This window comes from Hippocampus comes, unplaced genomic scaffold (genome assembly GCF_001891065.2).
Source record: "Hippocampus comes isolate QL1 unplaced genomic scaffold, H_comes_QL1_v1.1 scaffold298, whole genome shotgun sequence".
Classification (NCBI taxonomy): domain Eukaryota; kingdom Metazoa; phylum Chordata; class Actinopteri; order Syngnathiformes; family Syngnathidae; genus Hippocampus; species Hippocampus comes.
The window spans coordinates 173,081-196,723 of record NW_017805417.1 but is presented as its reverse complement, the minus strand read 5'-3'; the positions used below and the strand labels follow the sequence as shown (position 1 = coordinate 196,723).

The 23,643-nt window shown below is 53.4% G+C and overlaps 3 protein-coding genes across 6 annotated transcripts in view; all 3 read left to right on the top strand.

The window, feature by feature from the left end:
- zfc3h1 (zinc finger C3H1-type containing) overlaps positions 1 to 3,597 on the top strand; it is a 16,249-nt gene extending 12,652 nt beyond the window's left edge. Inside the window, exons 25-33 of the mRNA XM_019873880.1 lie at positions 7 to 96; positions 609 to 703; positions 785 to 892; positions 1,463 to 1,567; positions 1,785 to 1,923; positions 2,019 to 2,119; positions 2,193 to 2,294; positions 2,404 to 2,443; positions 2,695 to 3,597. Coding sequence (XP_019729439.1) covers positions 7 to 96; positions 609 to 703; positions 785 to 892; positions 1,463 to 1,567; positions 1,785 to 1,923; positions 2,019 to 2,119; positions 2,193 to 2,294; positions 2,404 to 2,443; positions 2,695 to 3,171 — 1,257 coding nt within the window. The 3' untranslated portion in view covers positions 3,172 to 3,597. The remainder of the gene's footprint in view (positions 1 to 6; positions 97 to 608; positions 704 to 784; positions 893 to 1,462; positions 1,568 to 1,784; positions 1,924 to 2,018; positions 2,120 to 2,192; positions 2,295 to 2,403; positions 2,444 to 2,694) is intronic.
- Positions 3,598 to 5,441: 1,844 nt separating this feature from the next.
- On the top strand, positions 5,442 to 19,032 carry LOC109518240 (protein tyrosine phosphatase receptor type B). 4 transcript variants are annotated; one of them, XM_019873975.1, is made up of 32 exons: positions 5,443 to 5,580; positions 6,179 to 7,043; positions 7,101 to 7,376; positions 8,318 to 8,822; positions 9,272 to 9,545; positions 9,894 to 10,169; positions 10,274 to 10,540; positions 10,697 to 10,963; positions 11,046 to 11,309; positions 11,383 to 11,646; positions 11,730 to 11,993; positions 12,133 to 12,396; positions 12,477 to 12,749; positions 12,828 to 13,091; positions 13,283 to 13,549; positions 13,880 to 14,176; positions 14,483 to 14,773; positions 15,015 to 15,164; positions 15,295 to 15,544; positions 15,739 to 15,833; positions 15,916 to 16,024; positions 16,166 to 16,243; positions 16,354 to 16,374; positions 16,494 to 16,575; positions 17,032 to 17,122; positions 17,196 to 17,272; positions 17,364 to 17,498; positions 17,602 to 17,724; positions 17,804 to 17,967; positions 18,050 to 18,185; positions 18,271 to 18,357; positions 18,652 to 19,032. In XM_019873975.1, the coding sequence occupies exons 1-32, from the start codon at positions 5,526 to 5,528 to the stop codon at positions 18,670 to 18,672; spliced, it is 6,852 nt and encodes a 2,283-aa protein (XP_019729534.1). In that variant the 5' UTR covers positions 5,443 to 5,525; the 3' UTR covers positions 18,673 to 19,032. The 4 variants fall into 4 exon arrangements, with proteins under 4 accessions (XP_019729533.1, XP_019729534.1, XP_019729535.1 ...); XM_019873976.1 differs by having other exon boundaries at positions 6,179 to 7,049; positions 7,107 to 7,376; XM_019873973.1 differs by having other exon boundaries at positions 6,179 to 7,376.
- A 103-nt stretch (positions 19,033 to 19,135) lies between these two features.
- LOC109518242 (fibroblast growth factor receptor substrate 2) overlaps positions 19,136 to 23,643 on the top strand; it is a 5,775-nt gene continuing 1,267 nt past the window's right edge. Inside the window, exons 1-6 of the mRNA XM_019873977.1 lie at positions 19,136 to 19,710; positions 21,515 to 21,612; positions 21,688 to 21,784; positions 21,900 to 22,086; positions 22,477 to 22,614; positions 22,696 to 23,643. Of these exons, the coding sequence (XP_019729536.1) occupies positions 21,716 to 21,784; positions 21,900 to 22,086; positions 22,477 to 22,614; positions 22,696 to 23,643 (1,342 nt within the window). The 5' untranslated portion in view covers positions 19,136 to 19,710; positions 21,515 to 21,612; positions 21,688 to 21,715. The remainder of the gene's footprint in view (positions 19,711 to 21,514; positions 21,613 to 21,687; positions 21,785 to 21,899; positions 22,087 to 22,476; positions 22,615 to 22,695) is intronic.

Sequence of the window (23,643 nt, the reverse complement as noted above, 5' to 3'; positions counted from 1 at the left end):
GGCGATGGTGCCGCCGCCTCGTGCCTCTGCGCGCTGGCCGAGTGTCCCGACAACGCCGAGGTTTTCTACCACTGCTGCCGGTTTCTCATGGCTCAGGTGGGCCCAACTTCCTGTTGGCAAAGAAATGCAAGTAGGGCCAGCCCATTCGACCATCTTGGTGATTCATTTGCGCTTATTGCTCAAGACAATTTGTTCATTTATTTCAAGGGTTCGCAAGTTTTTATTGATTTATTTATTTTTTTTAATTGCCATCCTCATAAACACTTGGCTCTCCATATTCCGTTAGAGACTTAAATACAGTATAGAAGCATTAAAAAAATGTAAATAATAAGTCATTTTAATTTGTGTTGCTCATCAAAGTTAAAAAAAAAATCCCCAGATACAGAAAACAGTTTGTAAGGATGAAATTCAAATCCGCAAAATGTATGCAACTTCAAAATTGAATCCAACTTCACCGGAGTTGGCTGGTGATTCTTTGATCTACCACAAGAGGGAGCCCCGGAAGTATCAGGAGAACAAGCAAATCCGCAGAGGAAAAAAAAAGGATTAAGATGAAAAGTGTCATTTTTGTTTTTCTTAGTCAATTTGACGGGCGTGTTGTCTGACAGGACAAGTGGAGCGCCGTCACGCCGCTCTTCCAAGGATTCGTCTCGTCTCTGTGTGAGGAGCCAAGCGCTCACATGGCGCCCGTCGATCTCCTGCGGTGCGTCGCCGCGCCTCGCTCGTTTGTTGGTCCATACGGCGACTCACTCATCGATCTTAACGGCGAGCGTTTGCCCCCCAGGAGTATCCTGGGCCTCCCCACAGATGAGGTGCGGGCGTCGGCCGTCGTCAGGAAAGATCTGCAAGATCGGCTGCTCCAGCAGCGCTCCTTCCTGCATCTGCTTCACTGGTACCGCCCACACGCCAGTCACATGACCTCCGTTTAAGTGCAGATGTTTGCATGCTGGTTGGAAAATGGGATGAAAAGTTTATGTACGTTCTTACGCAACTGAGTCTTAGGTTTGTCATGTGTGTTTGATGAAATCAATCAGAGGATGACCAAGTCGGATGACAACATCTTTCGGAGAAGTGAGAATAGCATCCTGGCCTCCATCTTTGCGCAATTTTCTCAAAATAATGCGGAAATGGGCACTTTAAATGACTCTTTTTGTTCTGTTTTCCACAACAAATCAGTGAGAAAGAATTGTCGTATTCCTCTTGGTCTATTTTGACAGTTTTACTGTTTGACTTGAATTTGAAGGGTTTTTTTTTTATTATTATTATTTTAAGCAGCCCTGCTCAAGGTGACACCACGTGAAAACGTTCCCCAAAATGGTCATTCACTCGGGTTTTTGACAGACTGCCATTTTGGACAAATCCTGTCATGTTGCTGATTGTGGGGAAGATGATGATGATGATGATGATGAGTGTGGTTGGTTGAAGTGATTTGAGGAGTTCACACACATGTGTATCTTTGCAGTCGCTGGCATTGGTTGCGCGGATCGGTGGGGGACACGCTGGACGCCTTCGAGAGGGCGCTGGGCTCGGCCATAACATGCGACGAGCTTCACCGCCTGTGGACTGAGTGATTGCCACCGGTGCCGTCAAACTCTTTTTTTTTTTTCCTGAGTGACAGAACGCGACGTGGATCGCGCCACACACGAAATGCGGCCTCAGGTGCCGCAGTCGACACACACACACACACACGTATGGCTGGAAATGCGCCAGCCGTCTTCGGTGTTCAGAAATAGCTGAATTTGCCGCTGGCCTCAATGAGCGCGAGCCCCCTTTTCTGTCGACAGCTACCTTCAGTTCTGCAGCGCGCACGCGGCCCAGCGTCTGCCCAACTTGATCCTGCGCTGCCTGGGCACCGTGCCCGCCCGGTTGGAGGTGCCCTTTGACCCCACCCACTTCTGGACATCTTATCGCTTCCACAACAAGGTGAGAAAGACTCGGCCGGGCCAGGGTCGGGTTAACCCACGCTCCGAGGCGAGCCGCAGCCTCCGTCAACGACGCGTGACCGCGTTTGTCCTCAGGTGGTGACGCTCTACCTCAGCTGCGTTGACGCATCGCAGCATGCGGCGCTCCTGGAAAGACTGCATTACATGATGCCCGCCAACCTGGCCCTTTCGCTCAGGTATGCCCGCAGCTTTTGTCTCTCCTCGTGCGCGCGCACGCACACACGATGTTGGCTCTACGTGTGCGCCCAGGTTGATGCAGCACGAGTGTTCAGAGGGAAACATGGAGCATGTCCGCTTCCAGGCCAAGATGCTGACCAACAGCGCCCCCAAATGTTTGCCGGCATGGAACGTGTGAGGACATCTTGACGGCGCACGCAACCACGCAAATCGATTGAAATGCACGCCCCGCCACAGATACACTCCCGCACCCGTCCGACTGACGTCGTCTGTTTCCTTGCAGAGCCATCGCAGCGGAGGCGGAGCTAAGGCAGCCGGCAGAGGTGAGCCGCTAATGAGTCAGTGACGCTAACGCTGCTCATGGCATCGCAGCGTTCTCCCTCCGTCCCGTAACATTTGTCTCTGTGGCGACGGAAAAGAGCCAAGCGTCCCCGCCGTAAACACGTGAAGCTTTTTGTGTTGATGAGCGCGGTTTGCTTCAGGCTGAGCGCGAGCCGCCCTGAACTCCGCCCGCCTTTGTCCTTCCTCATCTCCACTTTGTGGTCTTCCTCGCGTGTGCTTTTGTGTTTTGCAGGCTCGTCGTACGGTCCAGCAAGCGCTCCAGCATCTTCCGCTCTGCGCCCAACTCTGGAAACATGTAAATCACACACAAGCTAGGCTACAGGCTAACAGGAAGCAGCCGCTCCCATTATATCGAATGACTCGGGTTCACCTGTCACCCCTCCCCCACCCGCTTGCACCCAACCGCACTCCCGCGCCTTCCTTCTGTGGCGCGTCTCCTAATTCCTCCCTCGCGTCCCTCAACTTCCTGCTACCCCGCCGCCCCGCCAATTCAATATCTTTCCACTTCCTGCCTCCCCTCCATCTCATTCCCGCTTCCCGCCCTCTTCTGTGTCCCCCTTCTTCCCGCTCCCCACAGCTTCTGCAGTGGGAGGCGTGCGTCGGCAGCGCAGGCGCCATGGAGCGTGCATGCCGCATGCTGTCCCGCAGCGAAGAGGCAGGCGTGACATTAGTCGAGCCAGTCGCCACCGCTCAGACGGACGCCGTCTGATTGGCGGACGTCGGTTGACGCGTGAGGGCGGCGATACTTTGAGTCAGAAAGTTGAGAGCAAAAAGCGGCGCCTCCTCCTGGTGTACGTAAGTATGTCTGCTGAGTGACGTTTGCTTTGTCTCACTTGCTCTCTTTTCCCTGGGGGGGGGGTCCGAAAGACGTTTTTCGCCATTTTTTTTTTCTTTTGTGCGGAAGAAAGCAGACTTTTATTTTGTTAACTTCTGAGAAACAAAGACACTGCCACATGTTTGGCCTTAGCCACATCTCAGCGAAGCCGCAGGAAGTGACAAACGCTGGACACCAAACGGCTCATTTGCAAATTTGTCTTTTTTTTTTTTTTGTCTTTTTTTTTGTGATTAAAAGCCTTGGTCATCAGTGAATGTTTTTCTAAATATATATTAAATTATTTTATCAACACAAACACGACTTGTCTCTCTGGTCTTTTTTTTTGACTGAACAGGAAGCGGCATCTCGAAAGGCCCCCCAAGGCCTTTGGACACCTCTGCTCTCGCCCGCAAAAATCAAGCTCACCCCAAGCCGAGCCGAGCCTAATAATAATTCCAAAGAATCACAAGTTCTCTTGCTCCGGAATCATCAGCCCAACCCATGCAAACGTTAACAATTTCATGAGGGAAAAGCCCCAAAAATACATCCTGCTTTTCTGCAGAACAACCCTCACGTTGAATATCAAAGTCCCACTCTGGGGGCTTTTCTTTCACTATTTGATGATTTGGACATTTTAAATGGCAGAACGCGTTATTTCAGATTGTGCACCTTACTCAAGACATTCCATAATGTGTGTACGTGAGCGAGCGTGAGAAGGTCAGGACATTGGTGTGGCCCAGGACAGGATGCGGCGGGGCGGGGAGGGAAACGGGAGGCTGCTTTGAGGGTTGCTGTTTGCTTGTTGAAGCGTCATAGAAATGGAAAAAAAAAATCCATTCCAATCAATAGAGTACAAACCAAAATAGAAATGTGACTTGTTAGAAGTTGCGATTAAAGTACTGTATCGGGCCGGTGACTGTTCCAGGAGGCCTCTTTGGCACAAATAATGAGAGAGGTGAATCGAGCCAGGATGTTGTGTTGCTGTGACCTTTTCCCCTGGCTCGGCGTCTTCCTATCTGCACCCTTACTCACTTACCTGGTTGTCTATCGATCTACTTTCGCGGGAAGCTTTCATGACATTTGAGTTTGAAAAGGATAGTTTAAAGAAACTTGAAAATACTTGGGATGTTTACATAAAGAAATGTCATTCAACCAGCAATTGCCTAATATGATCTTGCAACATTGCAAAAAAAAAAAAAAGTTTTTTTTTTTACACTAGTACACGTATTTATTAAAAACAAAAAAAAAACAACTATCAATTTTGTAGTGACCCGCCGCCTTTCAGCAATCAAATCCAATAAATTGTCAAAATAGCCTTTTACCATTTGAAAAGCATATCCAGACTGCTCAAAGCAGACCGTGAGAAACGTATCCGTGCTTTTTAGACTTGGACGGTCTTCTGACCGGACTCACTCAAAAGAGCATCAAACGGCTGCAGCTCATTCAGAATACTGCAGCTCGGGGTCTGACCACAACAAAGAGATCAAGAACGTATTCCTCCAGTCCAAAAGGATTTCCAGTGGCTCCCAGTCAGCTGGAGAATCCATTTTTCTGCTACTGGTCTATAGTGCTGAATACAGCATAGAAATGCTCATTGAATTTAAATCAAGTGGGGCTCTTGAGTCCACAGTTCAAAGCAAACATGGTGAAGTGGCATTTAGCTGTTCTGGGGCACGCAAATACGCACTGAAGACACAGAAGTGGAGTCCGCCCTGCAAAATAAAAAAAAGTTTTTTACGTATTTTTGAACTTCTTCAAATTCTTCAATTTCTTTACTTTTAAATGATTGGATTGGATACAACTTTATTGTCAAACGTGCTGTATGTACAGCACAGATGAAATTTCTTCCCTCTCAACAGAAAACAAAACAAGAAACAAGAGTTTGTCTTCCTTTGATGCCGTCCTTCGTTTGACTAACCCCCCCCCCCTCCAACCTCTTGCTAATTAAATTTCATGGATACGTTCAACATCTTTGACAATTCTACTTTAGCATCAGTGTTGGTGTTTGGAATTGTTGACGTGCTTTCTTTGCCGCGTGAGCCTGAGGTGTTCTGTGGAATTTCCTGGCGTGTAAAACGTGTGCGGAGAAGAATTGAATTGAAGGAAACGTCGCCGCTTGCCTTTTTCCTGTCCGGGGCCCGCCGCCCGTGACGAGAGGAGACGCTCGCTCGACTCGTTCACTTGCCTTCCAACTTGTGCGGACTGGAGAACGTGCGTGCGTGCGCGCAGCATGAGCGGCGGCGGCCAACATGGACGCGCTTCTACTTTTGTGGTTGATGCCGATTTATGGGACGTCTGTTGCTCGTGAGTATTCGATGCATTTTCCTCGTCTTCGTCAAAGGGATCTTTGTTCACTTCCATTTGCTGCCGGGACTGATCAGCAATCAAAGCTGTCTCGTGGACTGCCCATCGAGAATGTTCGATGTTACACGGATTTGTCCAACTCACCGGGGGCCACATTTGACCCGCGGCATCATTTTCAGTGACCGCCGCTGCCGCAAATTGAGCCACGATCGCTCTTACCAAATTGATGTTCTTTTCTTTTGGGCAGAAAATCTGTTGTCATTTTGCTTCCTGTTTGTATTACATGGCTGTTTTTTTCCCACCAAATCCCTCCTGAGAATATTTGTATTTTACTCAATTTGGCTTCAAAAATTGAGATCCAAATAATCAAAAGGCAGGGCAAATTGTGATGACGTAAGATTTAATCAGGCCCTCTTCCACTACGATGAAAACTACTCAGTGTGACAGGCCTGCAAGAGGAACACGGCACGCTTTCAACTCATTATTTTTCCTCATTCTTATATTTGTTATGTTTGTGACTTTTTTAAAATGAGCATGTCATCCCACCTGAATGATTTTGATGTTTTATGAAAATTATTTTTGTTTTTCTTCCATTCAGACCAAAGTTCAACCATCAGTCTTTCCTCAAGGACACAAGAAAGTTCCGAGGTGACAAGGTCAACTTTAGGGTCACCCATTGCGTCAGCATCCCAACACGTGACCTTTGCCCTTTTGTCACTGAGGTCAGGTGGGATGCCTGAGCGCCCAAACATAACTCCGCCTTCGGCCACGTCTGACTGGCAGCAAACATCAAAGACGATCATGTCGGAAACTTCACCTCCAGTCTCGTCCGATTGGCCGCAAATATCAAAAACTGTTCCATCCAAGACCCTGCCGTCAGTCACATCTGACTGGTCGCAAATATCAAAGACAATAACATCCAAGACCCTACCTTCAGACTCCTCTGACTGGCGGCAAACTTCAAAGTCGATAACGTCAAAGACTTCGCTTTCAGCAACGTCTGATTGGCCACAAACATCGAAAACGCTAATGTCAGAGACTTCACCTTTGGTCACGTCTGATTGGCCACAAACATCAAAGAGGATAACGTCGGAGACTTTGCCTCCGGCCGCATCTGATTGGCCACAAACATCTAAAACGATAATGTCAGAGACTCCGCCTCTGGCCGGCTCTGATTGGCCCCAAACATCTAAGACGATAATGTCAGAGACTCCGCCTTCGGCCGGCTCTGATTGGCCACAAACATCTAAAACGATAATGTCAGAGACTCCGCCTCCGGCCGGCTCTGGTTGGCCGCAAACTTCCCGAACGATAATGTCAGAGGCTCCGCTTCCGGCCGCATCTGATTGGCCACAGACGTCAAAGATGATAATGTCAGAGACTCCGTATCCGGCCATGTCCGATTGGACTCAAACGTCAGAGAGGATAACACCAGAGACTCCGCCTTCACCCCCCTCCGAATGGCCGCAAACGTCAAAGACGATAATGTGGGAGTCTCCGTCTCCAGCCGCGTCTGACAGGCCGCGAACGTCAGAGACAATAATGTCAGAGACTCTGCCTTTAGCTGCGTCCGATAGGCCGCAAACATCTGAGACGATAACATCCAAGAATCTCCCTTCAGTCATGTCTGATTGGCCGCAAATTTCAAAGACGACAGCACCGGAGACTCCGTCTCCCGGTGGGTCTGACTGGCCGCAAAACACAACGGCGATAACATCGGAGACTCCGCCACAGGCCGCGTCTGATTGGTCGCAAACGTCAAAGACGCAGCTGCCATCGTTCAGTTTGACTGACAGGCCAGTCGCGACACGTGACCTCACATCAAAGATGGACCGCAGCGTGACGTCAGTGAGCGTCGCCACTCCTGCCGCCCTTCCCACCGGCAGGACGGCCTCGACTCCTCCCGCCGCACTTGCCTCAACTGCTGCCACCACCTCCGCTGTCATAAATGTTGCCATTCATACCAGCGGGCCCACCTCCCTTGCCAGCAGCACGATTGGCTCTACGTCCAGCAACACTGCCGCCACCGCCGTGGCCTCATCTCGTCCTGCCTGGACCTGGCATGCCATCACTTCTGCCTCCCTTGCATTCGGCACTCCCGGCCTTCCTCTGACCTCTAACCCCATCTCCACTCCCACCACCTTGCCGACCTCCGCTCCCGCCCCTGTCCTGTCCACTCCCCCAAATAGGCCTCCAACAACATCAGTAGCCCCGCCCACAACCCCAGCAGGCAATGTGCTGGCAATGGTTGCCATGACAACAAGCAGTCCTTCAGCAACTGAGCCAAAGGTCAACTCGCCTGTAAGTTGAGCAACCTTTCCTTTCCTATCGCCGCATCCTGGCCACTCGCTGGCTAACTCGCCTCTCGACTGATTTTTGTTTTTGGAATCCAACCTCTGTCTCTTGAAAAGCTGACCTATCCTATTTGTCACTTTTGTTGAAAAGTAATTGCTTTGCTGCCATCTCACTATGTTGAAATCAGTTAAGGAGCTTCACTTAGAGTGTGTTGTACTCTGCTGCCACCTCGTGGCATCGATAGGTAATTACACACAGTTTTATTTTCTATTCCCCATCGCAGGCCATCCTGTTTGATGGCTACGACGTACTTGCGATGATGCCCTCTCATGTGGGAAAGGAGAACTTCTGTTGACCCAGAAACACAATGAATGCAGTCGTGTGTGTATGTGTGTGTGTGCGTGTGTGTGTGTGTATGGCCATCGTTCAGTTTGACTGACAGGCCAGTCGCGACACGTGACCTCACATCAAAGATGGACCGCAGCGTGACGTCAGTGAGCGTCGCCACTCCTGCCGCCCTTCCCACCGGCAGGACGGCCTCGACTCCTCCCGCCGCACTTGCCTCAACTGCTGCCACCACCTCCGCTGTCATAAATGTTGCCATTCATACCAGCGGGCCCACCTCCCTTGCCAGCAGCACGATTGGCTCTACGTCCAGCAACACTGCCGCCACCGCCGTGGCCTCATCTCGTCCTGCCTGGACCTGGCATGCCATCACTTCTGCCTCCCTTGCATTCGGCACTCCCGGCCTTCCTCTGACCTCTAACCCCATCTCCACTCCCACCACCTTGCCGACCTCCGCTCCCGCCCCTGTCCTGTCCACTCCCCCAAATAGGCCTCCAACAACATCAGTAGCCCCGCCCACAACCCCAGCAGGCAATGTGCTGGCAATGGTTGCCATGACAACAAGCAGTCCTTCAGCAACTGAGCCAAAGGTCAACTCGCCTGTAAGTTGAGCAACCTTTCCTTTCCTATCGCCGCATCCTGGCCACTCGCTGGCTAACTCGCCTCTCGACTGATTTTTGTTTTTGGAATCCAACCTCTGTCTCTTGAAAAGCTGACCTATCCTATTTGTCACTTTTGTTGAAAAGTAATTGCTTTGCTGCCATCTCACTATGTTGAAATCAGTTAAGGAGCTTCACTTAGAGTGTGTTGTACTCTGCTGCCACCTCGTGGCATCGATAGGTAATTACACACAGTTTTATTTTCTATTCCCCATCGCAGGCCATCCTGTTTGATGGCTACGACGTACTTGCGATGATGCCCTCTCATGTGGGAAAGGAGAACTTCTGTTGACCCAGAAACACAATGAATGCAGTCGTGTGTGTATGTGTGTGTGTGCGTGTGTGTGTGTGTATGTGTGTGTGTGTGTGTGTGTGCGTGTGTGACGTTTCAGAATCGGCCCAGCTGCTTGGTAACCTTCACACAGGTCAAGGTCGGTGTGAATTGGGCGCTGATGACCTTCAACTCGGAACCCTTGTGCGCCAACTTCACGGCAGCTGCGGCGGCCACACTTGGCAACCACCTGAGGGTTAGCGAGTGCCAGCCGGTGGGAGGGGCCGCTCGAAACTTTACCTGCGCCATCACACAACTGCGGGCGGGAACAGCGTACCGTGTCACCATTGCCTCGGCCGTAAACGGACCACCAGCACAAGTGGAGGTGCACACAGGTCAGCGCTCACATCACCCTCAAGTCACCTGACCTTCAAGTCACCTTTGTTGTCACAGTTTAAATCGTCTTTCGGGATTGAATGAAGCTAAGCTGCGAGTCTGTTTTTATAATGTGGGAAGGGTAAGATACTTGAGCTGGGGGACAACATGCGAAGTCCATCCAGGAAAGCCTGAGGCTGGTATGGAACTGGCATCACCTCTGAAGTGCGTCTCAAATGCGCTGACCACGAGGCCGACTTGCGGCTGCTGTCACGGAACGTTGTGCTGACGAATTGGCGACCAGTTAGAAACAATGTTAGCGTAGCGAGCAAACATTTATCGTGGTGGTTGTTGTTGGGCTGTTTCAGTTCCTGATGGGGTGTCGGCGTTGTCCGCCGTCTCGCTTTCTGACGGCAGCGCCTTGCGTCTCGCCTGGATGCCCCCCAGTGGCACCTGGGAGAAGTACAGTGTGTTGTTGCGCAACGGCTCGGCGGTCCTGGTCAACGACAGCATCGGGAAGCTGAGCCGGAGCTACGTGTTTACCGCCAAGGAGCTGGGCCTGGTGCCGGGTCGGGTCTACGGTGCCGAGGTCACAGTGCATAGCGGCACGCTGGCTAACACCGCCTGCTGCCAAGCACAACTGGGTTAGTTTACGTTCAGTTCTGTGACACGCACGAAGCGCGAACATGACCTGTTCTGTTCTGGCGTTGCCGGACGTCCTGTTTCTGAAATATTTTTTGCTCCTCAGCTCCTGGGCTAGTCCAGCAGCTACGCGTCTATCGTGTCGTGGAGACCGCCGTGTACCTCCAGTGGCAGTCGCCGAGGGGCGAGTGGGACGGCTTCAAGGCGGTCATCCGAGGAGATCGGCCCAATTCGCCTGCGGTTCAAAACCTCCTCCCCCGAGAGGCCACCGGGTGTTCCTTCGCCGAGCTCACCTCGGGGCAGCTGTATACTATCACCGTGACCACCACCAGCGGCAACCTGAGCAGCTCCGCTTCTGTCAACACGTGGACCAGTAAGATTTGTTCAACTGACTCTTGGCATCTTTTTGTGTCAAATGTTTCTGCTTCTTAGACTCACTGATGCCGTCGTGCTTGGATGTTTGTCTGTCGAGATGTGCGTTGTGATTGACTGGTAACTAGTGTCCAATGGTCGCGTTGTCCCCCCGCAGCTCCATCTCAGGTGACCGGGCTGCAGGTTCGCAATTTGGGTAGTACCGAAAGCCTCTTGGCTCAGTGGGAGCAGGGCAGCGGGGACGTAGACTTGTACCTCGTCCTGCTTATCCACGAGGGCAGCGTCATCAAGAACCAGAGCATGCCGGCGGATGCCTTCAGTCTGAGTTTCCGTGGCCTCAGGCCCGGCGCCCTCTACAGGGTGGTTGTGACATCAGTCCGAGCGGGACGCCCATCCCGGCAGACGGTGGCTGAGGGACGCACCGGTAACACTGTCACTCTTTGATGACACAAACACAATCGAGATGTTTTCAACTCAGTGTGGATCTACTTGTTCACCCACTTTAGTACCCGCTGCCGTTGGTGAGGTCACCGTCAGTAACAACGGGCGCGTGGACTTCCTTAGCGTGTCGTGGCGTCCTGCTTTGGGGGAGGTGGACAGTTACCTGGTGGCTCTGAGGGACCGAGACAAGACACTTCACACGCTGGTTGTCTCCAAATCCAGTCACCAGTGCGTTTTTAGCTCCCTCGTCTCCGGACGCCTCTACAACATCTCCATCACCACTTGCAGCGGAACCTTCCAGAACTACACCTCCGTCCTGGAGAGGACACGTGAGTGCAGCAAATAGAACGCCGATGAGGCTCTGACAGTGAGTTTGTACTTTGAATGATTGTCATTGCTCAGAGCCTTCGAAGGTCCAGAACCCGACGGCAATACACGGCGCCCGTGACGACTTCCTGAAGGTGTACTGGCGTCCCGCCTCCGGAGACTTTGACTTCTACCACGTTGCCATCAAGCACAACAACGCGGTGCTGCAGAACCAGACGGTGTCCAGGATGCGCAATGAGTGCGTCTTTCACGGCCTGGTCCCCGGACGACTCTACACGGTTGTGGTCGCCACCTGGAGTGGCAACTACGAGGCCAGCGCCTCCACCCACGGTCGCACCTGTGAGTGTCTCGTGTCTTATGCTGCATTTGTAAAACGTTCGATTGAGTGAGAACTCAGCAGACGTTTCGATTCTTTTGTCCAGTCCCGGCGGCGGTACGTTCCCTGCATGTCGCCCGTCGGACCTCCCAGAAGCTTTGGGTGGCATGGACGGCGGCCCCGGGCGATGTGGACCACTATGAGGTGCAGCTGCTGTTCAATGACATGAAGGTGTTCCCTCCGCTCACCCTGGGAGACGGCATGGGCGAGTGCCTGGTGTCCTCTCTCACGCCCGGACGACTCTACAAGGTCTTGGTGTCCACCTTCAGCGGACCCAACCAGAGGACCCAGTTCATCGAGGGCCGTACAGGTCGAACGCACACAACAACGCAATACTGGCTCTATTTTTGTGACTGGGGTAAAGCCAGCACCGGGTCTGGCGTAGTTGTGCGAGAAGTTTATGGCCCGGGATAAGGAAGCGGGCGGTCTGATGGTGGTTTCCCGTTTAGTTCCCAGCCAGGTGAAGAACATCCAAGTGAGTAACGGTGGTGACAGCAGCAGTTTGACCGTGAGCTGGACGGTGGGCCAAGGCGACGTGGACCGATACGCGGTGGTTCTGTACAAACAGAACCACCAGTTGGACACGCGGCCCGTGCTCAGACATCAGAATCAGGTTACGTTCGGCTCGCTTCAGCCGGGTCAGCTGTACGACGTGATGGTTCAGGCGTTCAGCGGCAACCTCTCCAGCAATCAAACGGCCAGCGGACGCACGGGTGAAAATCCGGTCCTTGCGGTCGTGTCGCTTTGGTATCGCTTGCTCTCTGAAGTGGACCGCTCCGTGTGCTCTGCTCAGTCCCGTCGGCGGTAACAGCACTGCGGGTGGAGAACCCAGTCGGTACCGGCAACCTGCAAGTGACCTGGCGGAAAGCCGCGGGCGTGTCGGACGGCTACTTCCTGCAGCTTCTCGATAACAAGCCAGGCGCCGTCCTCGCCAACGCCACGCTGACTGCTGCCCTCACACAACACACGTTTGACGGTCTCAGCCCAGGAAGACAGTACAACGTCCTGGTCCGGACCACCAGCGGGGGAGTCCAAAGCCTCGGGGTCACCGCCAATGCTCGCACACGTAAGACTTCCCGTTTCTGTCAAGCGTGATACGACAAGGCGCGTGTTGACGACACGACCCGCTTCCTGTTCCCGTCAGGTCCGGCAGCCGCCACCCAGCTGTCAATCCAAAGCAACACCAGCACCAGTCTGTCCTTCTGCTGGTCCCGGCCGGCGGGTGACTTGGACTCGTACGACGTGCTCCTGTATGACGCGGATGAGGTTCTGCGGGAACAGCGCCAGCTCGGGCCGTCCAGCCTGGACTGCTCGTTCCGAGGACTCACGCCTGGTTCGGCTTACAAGATGGTGGTCGTCACGTGCAGCGGAGACTTGAGCAACCGCTCCAGCATTTGGGCTGGCACAGGTCAGCGCACGTTCCAGACATATGGCGACCGACACCACAAAGGCATCATCATCATCATCTTCCCCGTCATCGTCGCCATAATCATCACGATCATCGTCGCTGTCATCATCATCATCATCATCATCACCATCTTTATCATCATCATCATCATCGTGCCATCCTGATGTCCCCGATGCCTTGTCTACCGTCAGTCCCGTCCGCCGTCACATCTCTACGCGCCGAGGGCGGCGATGGTTGCGACCAGCTGCGAGTGTTGTGGCAGCGGTGCCAGGGCGGCGTGTCCGGGTACCGGCTTTCGCTGTCCGCCCCTGACGGCTCGCTACGGGCACAGGAGCAGCTGGGGCCGGAGGTCACAGAGTTCATTTTCAGTGGCCTGACGCCGGGTCGACTTTATCGCGTCGATGTCCTGAGCCTCAGCGGAGATCTCGCCAACGCGGCCAGCGTGCACGCGAGGACAGGTCAGAACCCAGACTCACAACCCTTCACAATCATCGGGTGCCAACTGGTGGTAGCTTTGTCAATGTGGGTTTGTGTGGGAGCTCGTGAGGCTGTTTGTGGATTGGAGGTACAAAGTCTGGGAATGTCACGGTTCTGCTTTTTCAAAGGCGACACGGCTTTGCGCCTGGAGGCCGCCTCACTCGGAGCGACTGACTAACCGGGCTGAACTCTCGCACAGTGTGCAGGCTTCGGTTTATTTTTCTGTCCGGCCCATCTCTTGGCCGCTGGTTTTGCCGCCATTCAAAATCTGAACTGCATTGGGGTCAACTATGCCGTGTCGTGCCTCTCAGCTCCCAAACCGCCAAGCTCATTCCTGTTTGGAGGAGTCACCAACACGTCTCTGGAGATCACCTGGACCGCCCCCCCGGACTCCGACTACGATGACTTCGATGTACGCTGGACGCCGCCCGACCGCGGCTCTGTCGTCAACCCGTACGAGAATCGCCGGTCCGGCAGTCGCATCGTGAGAGGGATGTTCCCCGGACGCCTCTACAACTTCAGCTTACGCACCGTCAGCGGAGCCTCGCAGGCGAGGGACGGGGCCCCGCCCTCCTACAGCCTGCCCATCCAGCGCAGCATCCGCACCAGTAGGTGGCGTCACGCACACATCCTTCAAAGTGATCAACGGCGGTTGTGCGCATCCGCAGAATGCCGAGAATCATGAGCATGAAAATACCATAAGATAGCGATGTACCAAAGTGCCACAACGGAATTTTGAGTCGACTGTTTAAGGAGTGTGCTACCAACTTGGTCGCTGCGCTGCCTCAACAGAACCGTCCTTTTGAGTTTCTTCTCGTGATTTGGACGGCTGCCTGTCGCTAAAGACACGAAAGACAGAGACGTGATTGAAGTTTTGAGGATGGAGTTCCTGACTAGCTGCTGTGTTTCTGCAGAGCCGTCCCCCGTTATCGGCCTCCATTGCCGCCCTCAGAGCTCCACCTCCATTTCCTGCTCCTGGGCGCCCCCGGAGGCCGACTTTGACTCCTACACCGTCGAGTGCGTGCACGAGGACTCGCAGAGTCTGGTCTACTCGCGCCGCTCGGGCCGGCGGGCGGACAGGCGCCCGGCCGCATATGTCATCGACCTGCTGGAGCCTCACAAGCGCTACACCGTATGCGTCAAAGTCATCTCGGACACCAGCGCCAGTGAGGCGGCGCGGGACAGCGTGGTCACCATGATCGACCGTAAGTACGCGACGGGTCCGGAGTGGACCGCAGCGTTACTCGCAAACTGTTCAGGTCCCATTTGATAACGTTTGCATGTTCTCCCCGTGCTGATGTGACTTTTCTCCGGGTACTCCGGTTCCTTCCACATTCCAACAACATGCATGGTCGGTCGGTGACACGCTCTCATTGTGGGCGTGTCAACGGACAGTACGTAAGGGTCAAAAGTTGACTTTGTCATGAATAGTCGCCTTGTGTTCAGGACCCCCGGTGCCGCCGGTCAGCATGCGAGTGGACGCCGTGTCGGCGCTGGCCACCGAGTCATCCATCCTGTTCCACTTCAACTGCAGCTGGTTCAGCGACGTCAACGGCGCCGTCAAATTCTTCAGCGTCGTCGTCACAGAGTCCAAAGGCAGGAAACGCGCAGCGTTTTTTGTTCAATTAGCAGGACCCCTCAACCAAATTATCGATGTCGAAACAAAGTGATAACGTTTCAGAGCAATCGTTCCATGTGTGTGTTTGTGTGTGTGTGTCGTGCGTAGGTGAAGACAGCGTTTTGCCCGAGCAGCGCCACCCTCTGCCCTCGTACGCCGACTACATGTCCAACACGTCCATCAAGTCATACCAGACATCTTTGTTCGCCGGCGGCAGCCCCGCTGAAGCCTGCGCTTATGACATCACTGTGGGGGCGGGGTCGGACACCCTGGGCGGGTCATGTGACCACCTGCGCGCACGCCACAACCGCCAGCGACACTTCTGTGACGGACCGCTTAAACCCACAACTGCTTACAGGTGCCCCAAGACGCGGATGCGCATGTCAATAGCATGATGTTGGCATGCATGTCCTCACGCATACACGTCACGAACATTACATTATCTGCACACCCACACCCCCACACCCATGGCAATAATGTGACGCGAAGAGAATGACACGATGACGTGAGAATCCAAAGATGTGAGCGGTCGCTGTGCTTGCTGTGCTTCAGGCTGAGCATTCGAGCGTTCACGCAAGTGTCCGACGGCGTTTCGGCGCCTCTCTACGCCGACACCTTCCTGTCGCTGCCCGTGCGCACCGCAACAGGTGAGGAAAGTTGGGCGACCGCCACGCTCACGACTGACCGCTGAGTCCCGTCCCGTCCCGTCCCGTCCCGTCCCGTCCGCAGACCCTGCCGGCGGCCTCGTGGGAGGAATCAGCGCCGGCGTCTTCGTGATGGTTGCCGTGGCAACGCTGGCGGCGCTCATCCTCTACAGACGAAATGCACGACCAAAAACGTAAGCCTGCGTGCACGTGAGCGCTTGTGTCCGCATGTGCGTGACTTAGTGTGCTGCTTGCTCTCACACTCTCCCGTGTGTGTGTGTGTGTGTGTGTGTGTGTGTGTGTGTGTGTGTGTGTGTGTGTGTGTGCGTTAAAAGTGCCGAGGAGAGCATGGCAGTCAACATGTGTGTGAGGAGCGAGCGAGCTTTGCCAAGAGGTCACCTAGGGGTCAGAGGGTGAGGTCACATGACTCGAAATAGGACACACCGGACAACAAACACACGCACACGCAAATGACATCATACAAGGGCGTCACCAACTCTCGTTTTTCTTCTTCCCATCTCAGGAAGCGCCGTCACATGACAAGGTACCAAAATTACAATCGTCATCATGGTTTGGGGAGTTTTTGGAAATACTGTCGTTGTTTGGGTGGGTTGTAAATCACTCCCCATAGTTTTGAAATACTCCATTTTGGCATTTTTTCAGCCCCATCAACGTGGCCGACTTTGAACGTCACTACAACAAACTCCAGGCCGACGCCCACTTCCTACTTTCGGAGCAGTATGAGGTGACGCTGGCCTTCTTTGCCACCTTCTTCTCCCGCATATTTTCAAAAAAGAAGACGATCCAAAGCAAACCCATGCTCAATACGGATGATCTGATTGTCAGCGATGCGCGATTGTCATCCGGCGCTGAGGTGTTTTTCCACTTCTGAGCCGTCGAATGGCTGATTTCATGTTTTGCGTTACGAGCCAAAATTTGACTGAGCTTCACGTACAGCATCCTTCGAGTCAAGCTGGGGGGGGTTCAAGGGGGTTGCGATTAAGGTGGTGTGGGCAAGGAGAGCTGCAGAAAGCTGCTGTAGGCCACGACTCACATTCAGATGCTCACATCGTGCTCGTTTTTTTTTTCCCCCCCAATTCATTTCAATGGGTAAAATGGAGTGACATGACTTCTGAGCTCGCTGACCCAATCGAACCAAACTCCTAAATCGAAGTTGCCCGGCCTTGTGACCCATTTTCAGAGTTTGAAGGACGTCGGCCGCAACCAGACCAGCGACGCCGCTCTGCTGCCCGAGAACCGCGGCAAGAACCGATACAACAACATTCTACCCTGTGAGGCGCACACACGCACGCACGCTGACGAGCGAGCACACGCGTGTGCATCACGTCCAATTTGTGTTTGCAGATGACTCAACGAGAGTCAAGTTATCGTACGTGGATGACGACCTCTCCTCCGACTACATCAACGCCAGTTACATACCTGTGAGACTCTCTCACTCTCTCTCGCTCTCTCTCACACACACACACACACACTCACAGGACAAGCTTGGCGTGTGGTCGATTGTCGTCACAGGGCAACAATTCCCGCCGCGAGTACATCGCCACCCAGGGTCCGCTGCCGGGAACGAAAGACGATTTCTGGAAAATGGCCTGGGAGCAAAACGCCCGCAACGTGGTCATGCTCACGCAGTGTGTGGAGAAAGGACGCGTGCGTATACCGCACACCGAATAGCGGCAGTCGGACGTCTCGGCCTTGACAAAACCGGCGGACCGTCGGGAGAATTAACCTTGTGTTTGCGCGTGGCCATCAGGTGAAGTGCGACCGCTACTGGCCGGCGGAGCGAGAGCCCCTTTACTACGGCGACCTCATCGTCCACATGACCTCCGAGTCGGTGCTGCCCGAGTGGACCATCCGAGAATTCAACGTGTGCAGCGTAAGGCTTTTAGCCTGTCGTAAGGTCGCGACGAGTGTGTCCCGTGGGGTCAAAACGTGCGCTCGCGTGTGCCCGACAGGAGGACGACGTGCGGCACGTGCGCACGGTTCGCCAATTCCACTTCACCGTGTGGCCCGATCACGGCGTTCCTGACAGCACGCAGTCGCTGGTCCACTTTGTCAGAACCGTCAGAGACTTTGTCAACAGAAGTCCCGCTGGCGGTCCCACCATCGTGCACTGCAGGTACGAGTGACGTGGACGCCGAGCGCCACGCTTCACGCGCTCCGAAGGTAAAGGACGGTCGATGCGCTTGTGTTTCCGTCAGCGCGGGCGTGGGCCGAACGGGCACTTTCGTGGCACTGGACCGGCTCCTGCAGCAGTTGGACACCTCGGACGCGCTGGACGTTTACGGCTGCGTTTGGCAACTCCGCCTGCACCGCTCGCACATGCTGCAGACCGAGGTGCGTCTCGTCTTCGTGACCCGAACGTGAGCCACATTTCCGACGCGTTCTCCTCACGGTGCCGTTCCCGTGTGTGCACGTGCAGCGGCAGTACGCATTTGTGCATCAGTGCATCAGCGACGTGCTTCGAGCGAGGAGCTTGATTGTGTACGAAAACGTCAGCTTGAGCCAGGTCAGTTGGATTTTTTTTTTTTTGTCTCCTTTTACTGTGCTTTTGGTTTTCGCTATTGATTTTGGTTGATGTGTGCTCTTGTTGTTTTCATATTGTTATCTGTGTCCTGTTGTTTTCTGTGGTTTTGTGTTGTCTGTTTCGTGGGTTGTGTTTTGTTTTGGTGTTGTCCTAGGTGTTTTGTGAGTTTGGTTTTTTTTTGCATTGTTTTAAAAATTGCTTCTGGTTTGGGGGTTTGAGTTGTATATTTTCATTGTTGTTTTGCTTATTTGTGAATATTCTGCTGTGTGTCCTCAGACGCTGAGCGGGCGACCTTAAGGTCATAAGACAAGACCCACCAGTGACGTCAGCGAAAGAGAAGTCTGGAGAACAGGCGTATAAATCTGATGTCATCCAATCGATGACATGCGGTTTATATTGCTTGACGTATTTTGGAACTGTGTGCCTGATGATTTTGCACATTGCTGTTAAAAGGTGTACAGTATAGTCATTTACACTGCATGAGCCTATATTATTTTACATTATTGTTGTTAATGTATATTTAGGGTCGGGACAAAATGTTTAAGTTTCGTTCTTTTTTAGCAAATTTGTTGCTTAGAGCACATAAACATACTGTTCATGGTTGTGTATTTCGTGCGCAGAATTCATAATGAATGCATATTAAATGTGCGTAAAGAAGAAGTCTGATATGTGGTCGGACGGCTGCGCATGCGCAGATGGTAGCTAGTAGCTGGTTGGCTAATAGCTTCTTGCTCGGGACTGCTTCACCCGTGGTTGGCTTAGGCGGTGTTTGGCAGGTGAGTGATTGGCTGGCCTGCTGTTGGCTGACTCGTGATTGGCTGGCTGGCTCATGGCTGGCTTTTGACTGGTCGACTCCTGCTTAGTGGAAGTTTTGGGGCAACTTTGAGCCCGACGGTCGAGCTAGCTAGCGAGCTAGCAGGGTAGCAGCGACAGTGGAGAGGCCAGCAAACTTTCTCTTTCTTTTTGTTTTTTCTTTTTTTCATCCCACTTACGGCGTCAACGTCGCGCTCGGTTGGCGGCGAAGCGCCGACGCCTCTCGATGGATTCCAGACGCTTTCCGTCGCTTGAGGTCCGCGAAAGCGAGCGTTAGGAAGACTTTGGGACAAAGTTTTGTGGAGTGTTTTTTTTTTTCCTGGCGGAGGAGGAAAGAGAAAGATGGACGCGGCGGCAGATCTCGTGTAGCAGCGGGGGCTGATTCTGATTCCAATGCTAATGCTAAGGTAACTGGTGCTAATGCTAACGCCGACCGTCCGTCGGAGCTGCTCGGCCGGACGCAGCGCGAGGACTTCCGCCGCCTTTGGAGGGATCCAGTCGGCTTCCAGTTGGTGTCGTCCGGTGAGTTTGCTCGTCTTTCTTTTCCGACGTTCCTTCTTTTTCTCGTTGTTGTGTGCTTGTCGAATTAGCCTGTTAGCCTAGCTCTACGTTAGCCAGAAAGTTAGCCTAGCCGTGCTAACCAAGCAAACTTAATAAGTAGCTGGCATCACAACACAGTCCCCCCCCCAACGAACATCAAACCGACCTCAACGAACTGGTCTCTTGTCACATCTTGCACTCTTTTCAACTTTGTTCGTTATTATTCTTTTGCGGCTTCCGTAAACTACTTTTGTACGTTCGATGCAACGCGAAGGCAAACTGAGGTTAGGTTGTCAGGAAGAACAGGTTTTCATTTCATGTCTTTTTTTTTGTTGTTGTTCAATAAAAAGAGCGAAGATTCAAATGATACTTTTATATCGTGTTTTTCTAAAAGCACTCGTTCAAATGCAAACCGAGCAACATGTTCAAACTTAGGTTTCTCTGCTTTTTATTTTAAACGTCCTAATACATCATCATTGAATATATTCTATTGATTTTAAAAAATACATCCTGTTTGTAGCAGAACAAATCAAGTAAGTATTGGAACCGTAAATTGTTTCTGTCTCATGATAAATCACTGTGAACTCTATTATACTTAATGTTGAGCACTAATTGCGCAAATGCCAATACAGGGGCAACTATTAATCAATTAATCTTCCCCCCACCAAAAAAAAAAAAAATAGAAGGATTAATCCGTGATTGAAATAATTAGTAGTTAATTCCTGAATATTAGCGTGTCTTCATTTGAAAATATATATTTATCATCACATGGCAACCTCCTTGTTTGGATTACACTCAACGTTCTTTAAATTCTTATTCACGAATGGGTGAATTGGATGTCAAACATAAGGCGATACATGTTTATTTACATCTCGCTTTGACAGCAGCTGCGGCAAAGCCGAACGCAACATTTAGCGTAAATTAACATGAATACAGCGGAAGCCGGAACAAAACAGCAGCAACCGCTCCACCCTACGTCTTGTTGTGAGAAGCAGTTTTCAATGAAAGAGGAGAGATATCAAAGTCGCCTTTCCCCAGCGCTTCGGAGGACGTCCTGATCGCAGCACGCATGGCGTCGGTCACGCACGTCTGCTCCAAGCTACGTTTGAAAGTCAACAAGAATCTGTCACATCCATTGACGAATACAGAGATTGATTTTGAGCTCTCCTGTCCCACCCCTTAACCCCCCCAGCACGCACACTTTCTTCTGCTTGTTCAACACATGACGTGATTTCAAGTGGACAGTTGAAAAAAAAAAAGCAAAAAAACAAAAAAAAAAAAACAAACCAATTGGTTTGGCCGGGTACATCCATCAGACAATTGTCAAAAATGATGCTGATTGTTTTCCAAAGTAAGAGTGGATGTTTGCAAATGTTTTATTTTGAAAAAAAAAAATCATCAGTCTGCTGTCGTGAAGAGCGACAGAAACCAAAGAGGATTTACTGTTGAGAGGCTCAAATGGTGAACATTTGAAGTTCAACAAGTAGGCCTCCCTTGTCCCGATAATTACTTTCTCGACTTATCACTCGATAAGTAAAATGAACACAAAATGTATTTTTCTGGACTCGATTTGTGGTCTTTTGTATGCGTGTTTGTTGACAAACGTCAGTAGCGCCGAATTGCTCCCTCTCTTGTCGGTCACCTGACTGGCCACTCGTGGGCTCACGGAAACGCAAGACAGCCGGAACAGCTTTTGAACACGGAACAGTTGACAACAGTTCGGTTGGCCTGTTTCACATGTTCAACACGCCCCTTTTTGTGTTTGTCTTCTGATTTTAATCTGCAGCTGCTTTGATCTTCATCTTTATCCTCATCCTCATCCTTTGCTGTGACAAAGGCTCGCGTGCCGACGATTGCGCCGCTAACCATGGAGGAAGACCTGAGGTAAGTCCTCAAGCGAGCGATGTGGACGGTGATGTCACACGGGTTCGGTATTCTCATGTTGTTTTGCGCACGCAGACGAGCCACGCGGGTGCAGTAAGGCATCATGGGTAGTAGCTGTTCAAGCTGTCCAGACAAAGAGTTGATCGCAGATAATCATCAAAGTAAATTCAAGGTGGGTTCATCTCTTGGGGCTTTAGCCCAACGCGCTGCGCAAATTGTCGACGTGCGCACGCGGAGTCCCTGCTCCCGACGTAACGGAGCGCCCCCCCACGGCCGTCGGCCGGCAGGTGATCAACGTGGACGACGATGGGAACGAGCTGGGCGCCGGCGTGATGGAGCTGACGGACGGCGAGCTGGTCCTGCGCACGCATCGCCGCGACGACGTCAGGTGGCCGTACCTGTGCCTGCGCCGCTATGGTTACGACTCCAACCTCTTCTCCTTTGAGAGCGGCCGCCGCTGTCAGACGGGACAAGGTGACCCGCCGATGCCGTTTGCGCTTCGTCGGCTTCCTCCTCCTCACTCAGGCGTTGCGTGTGCGTGTGATTGTGCGTTTGTGCTTTGAATGCCGTTGGAAGGTTTTGGTTTTGCGTACTCGTCCAGGTTGATCGTATTTTATGATTGAAATGGAAATTTGAGTTCGGTTTAATTCTGTGATTCTTTGACCGATCGCTCGAGGCAGCTCGCGGAGTGCCAGTGCCAGTGGGACCGCGCTTTGCTACTCCAGGGCTTGAACAACTTCCAATTTTTCACTTCTGAACGCTCGCTCGGCATCCACGCTCGTTTGTGTCGTGTGGATGCCCATCCCGTATGTGACAACCGCCCTTGTTGTCTTTGTGTTGTTGTTGTGCGCGTGTGCGACCCAGGCATCTTTGCATTCAAGTGCGCACGGGCCGAGGAAATCTTCAACATGCTGCAGGAAATCATGCACAGTCACAGCATCAGCGTCGTGGAGGAAGCCGTGCTGGACGCCAGCCACCAGGGGGCGGCGCTCTCGCCTGCGGGTAGACGCGCACACGACAGCAAAAACGCCGAAACGATTTGTTGCGGGACGCCGGCTAACACTTGACCGCGTGCTTTTTCAGCCCTGGGATACTCGGTGCCGACGGTGCCTAACGGCGTGTCGCGGCTTCCGTCGGCAGGCGACGTCCCGTCCCACCCGTCCAGCCGCCACCCGTCGGTGGCCAGCACCCGGCTGCCGTCGGTGGGCGAGGAGTCCACGCACCCCCTGCTGGTGGCCGACGAGAGCGTTAGTGCGCCGCGCGCCGCCGCCCCGGCGCCGCCCGATGAGCGCTGCGACTGCTTTCAGGCGCACACGTACGTGAACACGGCGCGTCTGCTGGAGGAGCCGCCCAGCCCGCCGAGCACCGCCCCGCTGCTTGAGAGCCCCACCTCCTCAGAGGCCCAACGCCCCCCCACCCCTCCGCCCCCTCCGCGGGCGGGCGGCAGTACGCCGCCGCCGGAGCCCCGGGTGCTGCTGGAGCCGCAGGGTGCGCGCTTCGTGCTGGGCCCCACGCCGGTCCAGCGCCGGCTGCGGGAGGCGGGAGAGACTCGAGAGAGCAACGGCGAGGTGGCCGATCTGGGCGCGGTGCCCCACTGCCGCCGCCCGACCCCGCTGACCCCTGATCTGCAGAATGTCAACAACTCGGCGCAGCGACGCACGGCACTGCTGGACTACGAGAACCTGCCGGCGCTGCCGCCCGTGTGGGAGGCGCGCAAGTCCAGCTGGGAGGACGAGGAGGGCGGCGGCCTAAAGACGCCGTCGCTCAACGGCTTCAACCCGCACGGCCCGCCCCACTGCTGCCCCCTCCCGCTGTCGGCCGCCCCCGAGCCCTCGCACAACTACGTCAACACGGAGAACGTGACGGCGCCGCTGAGCGCCCACCGGCCCGACACGGCTCGGCGCCGCCCCGACGGGCCCACCGTCTTCAACTTTGACTTCCGCCGGGTGCCGGGCGCGGGCGAGCCGCCCAAGACGCTCAACTACATCGAGGTGGAGACGGACAACGGTGGCGGCAACCGGGGCGCCTCGG

What these genes read in the sequence shown, in the direction of transcription:
- LOC109518240 (XM_019873974.1), top strand. Translation starts at nt 5,526, where the DNA reads ATGGACGCGCTTCTACTTTTGTGGTTGATGCCGATTTATGGGACGTCT. An exon ending in CAGCGTGCACGCGAGGACAG is followed by an intron (nt 13,550 to 13,879) that starts GTCAGAACCCAG and finishes CGTGCCTCTCAG; the next exon opens with CTCCCAAACCGCCAAGCTCA. An exon ending in AGTGTGTGGAGAAAGGACGC is followed by an intron (nt 17,499 to 17,601) that starts GTGCGTATACCG and finishes CGTGGCCATCAG; the next exon opens with GTGAAGTGCGACCGCTACTG.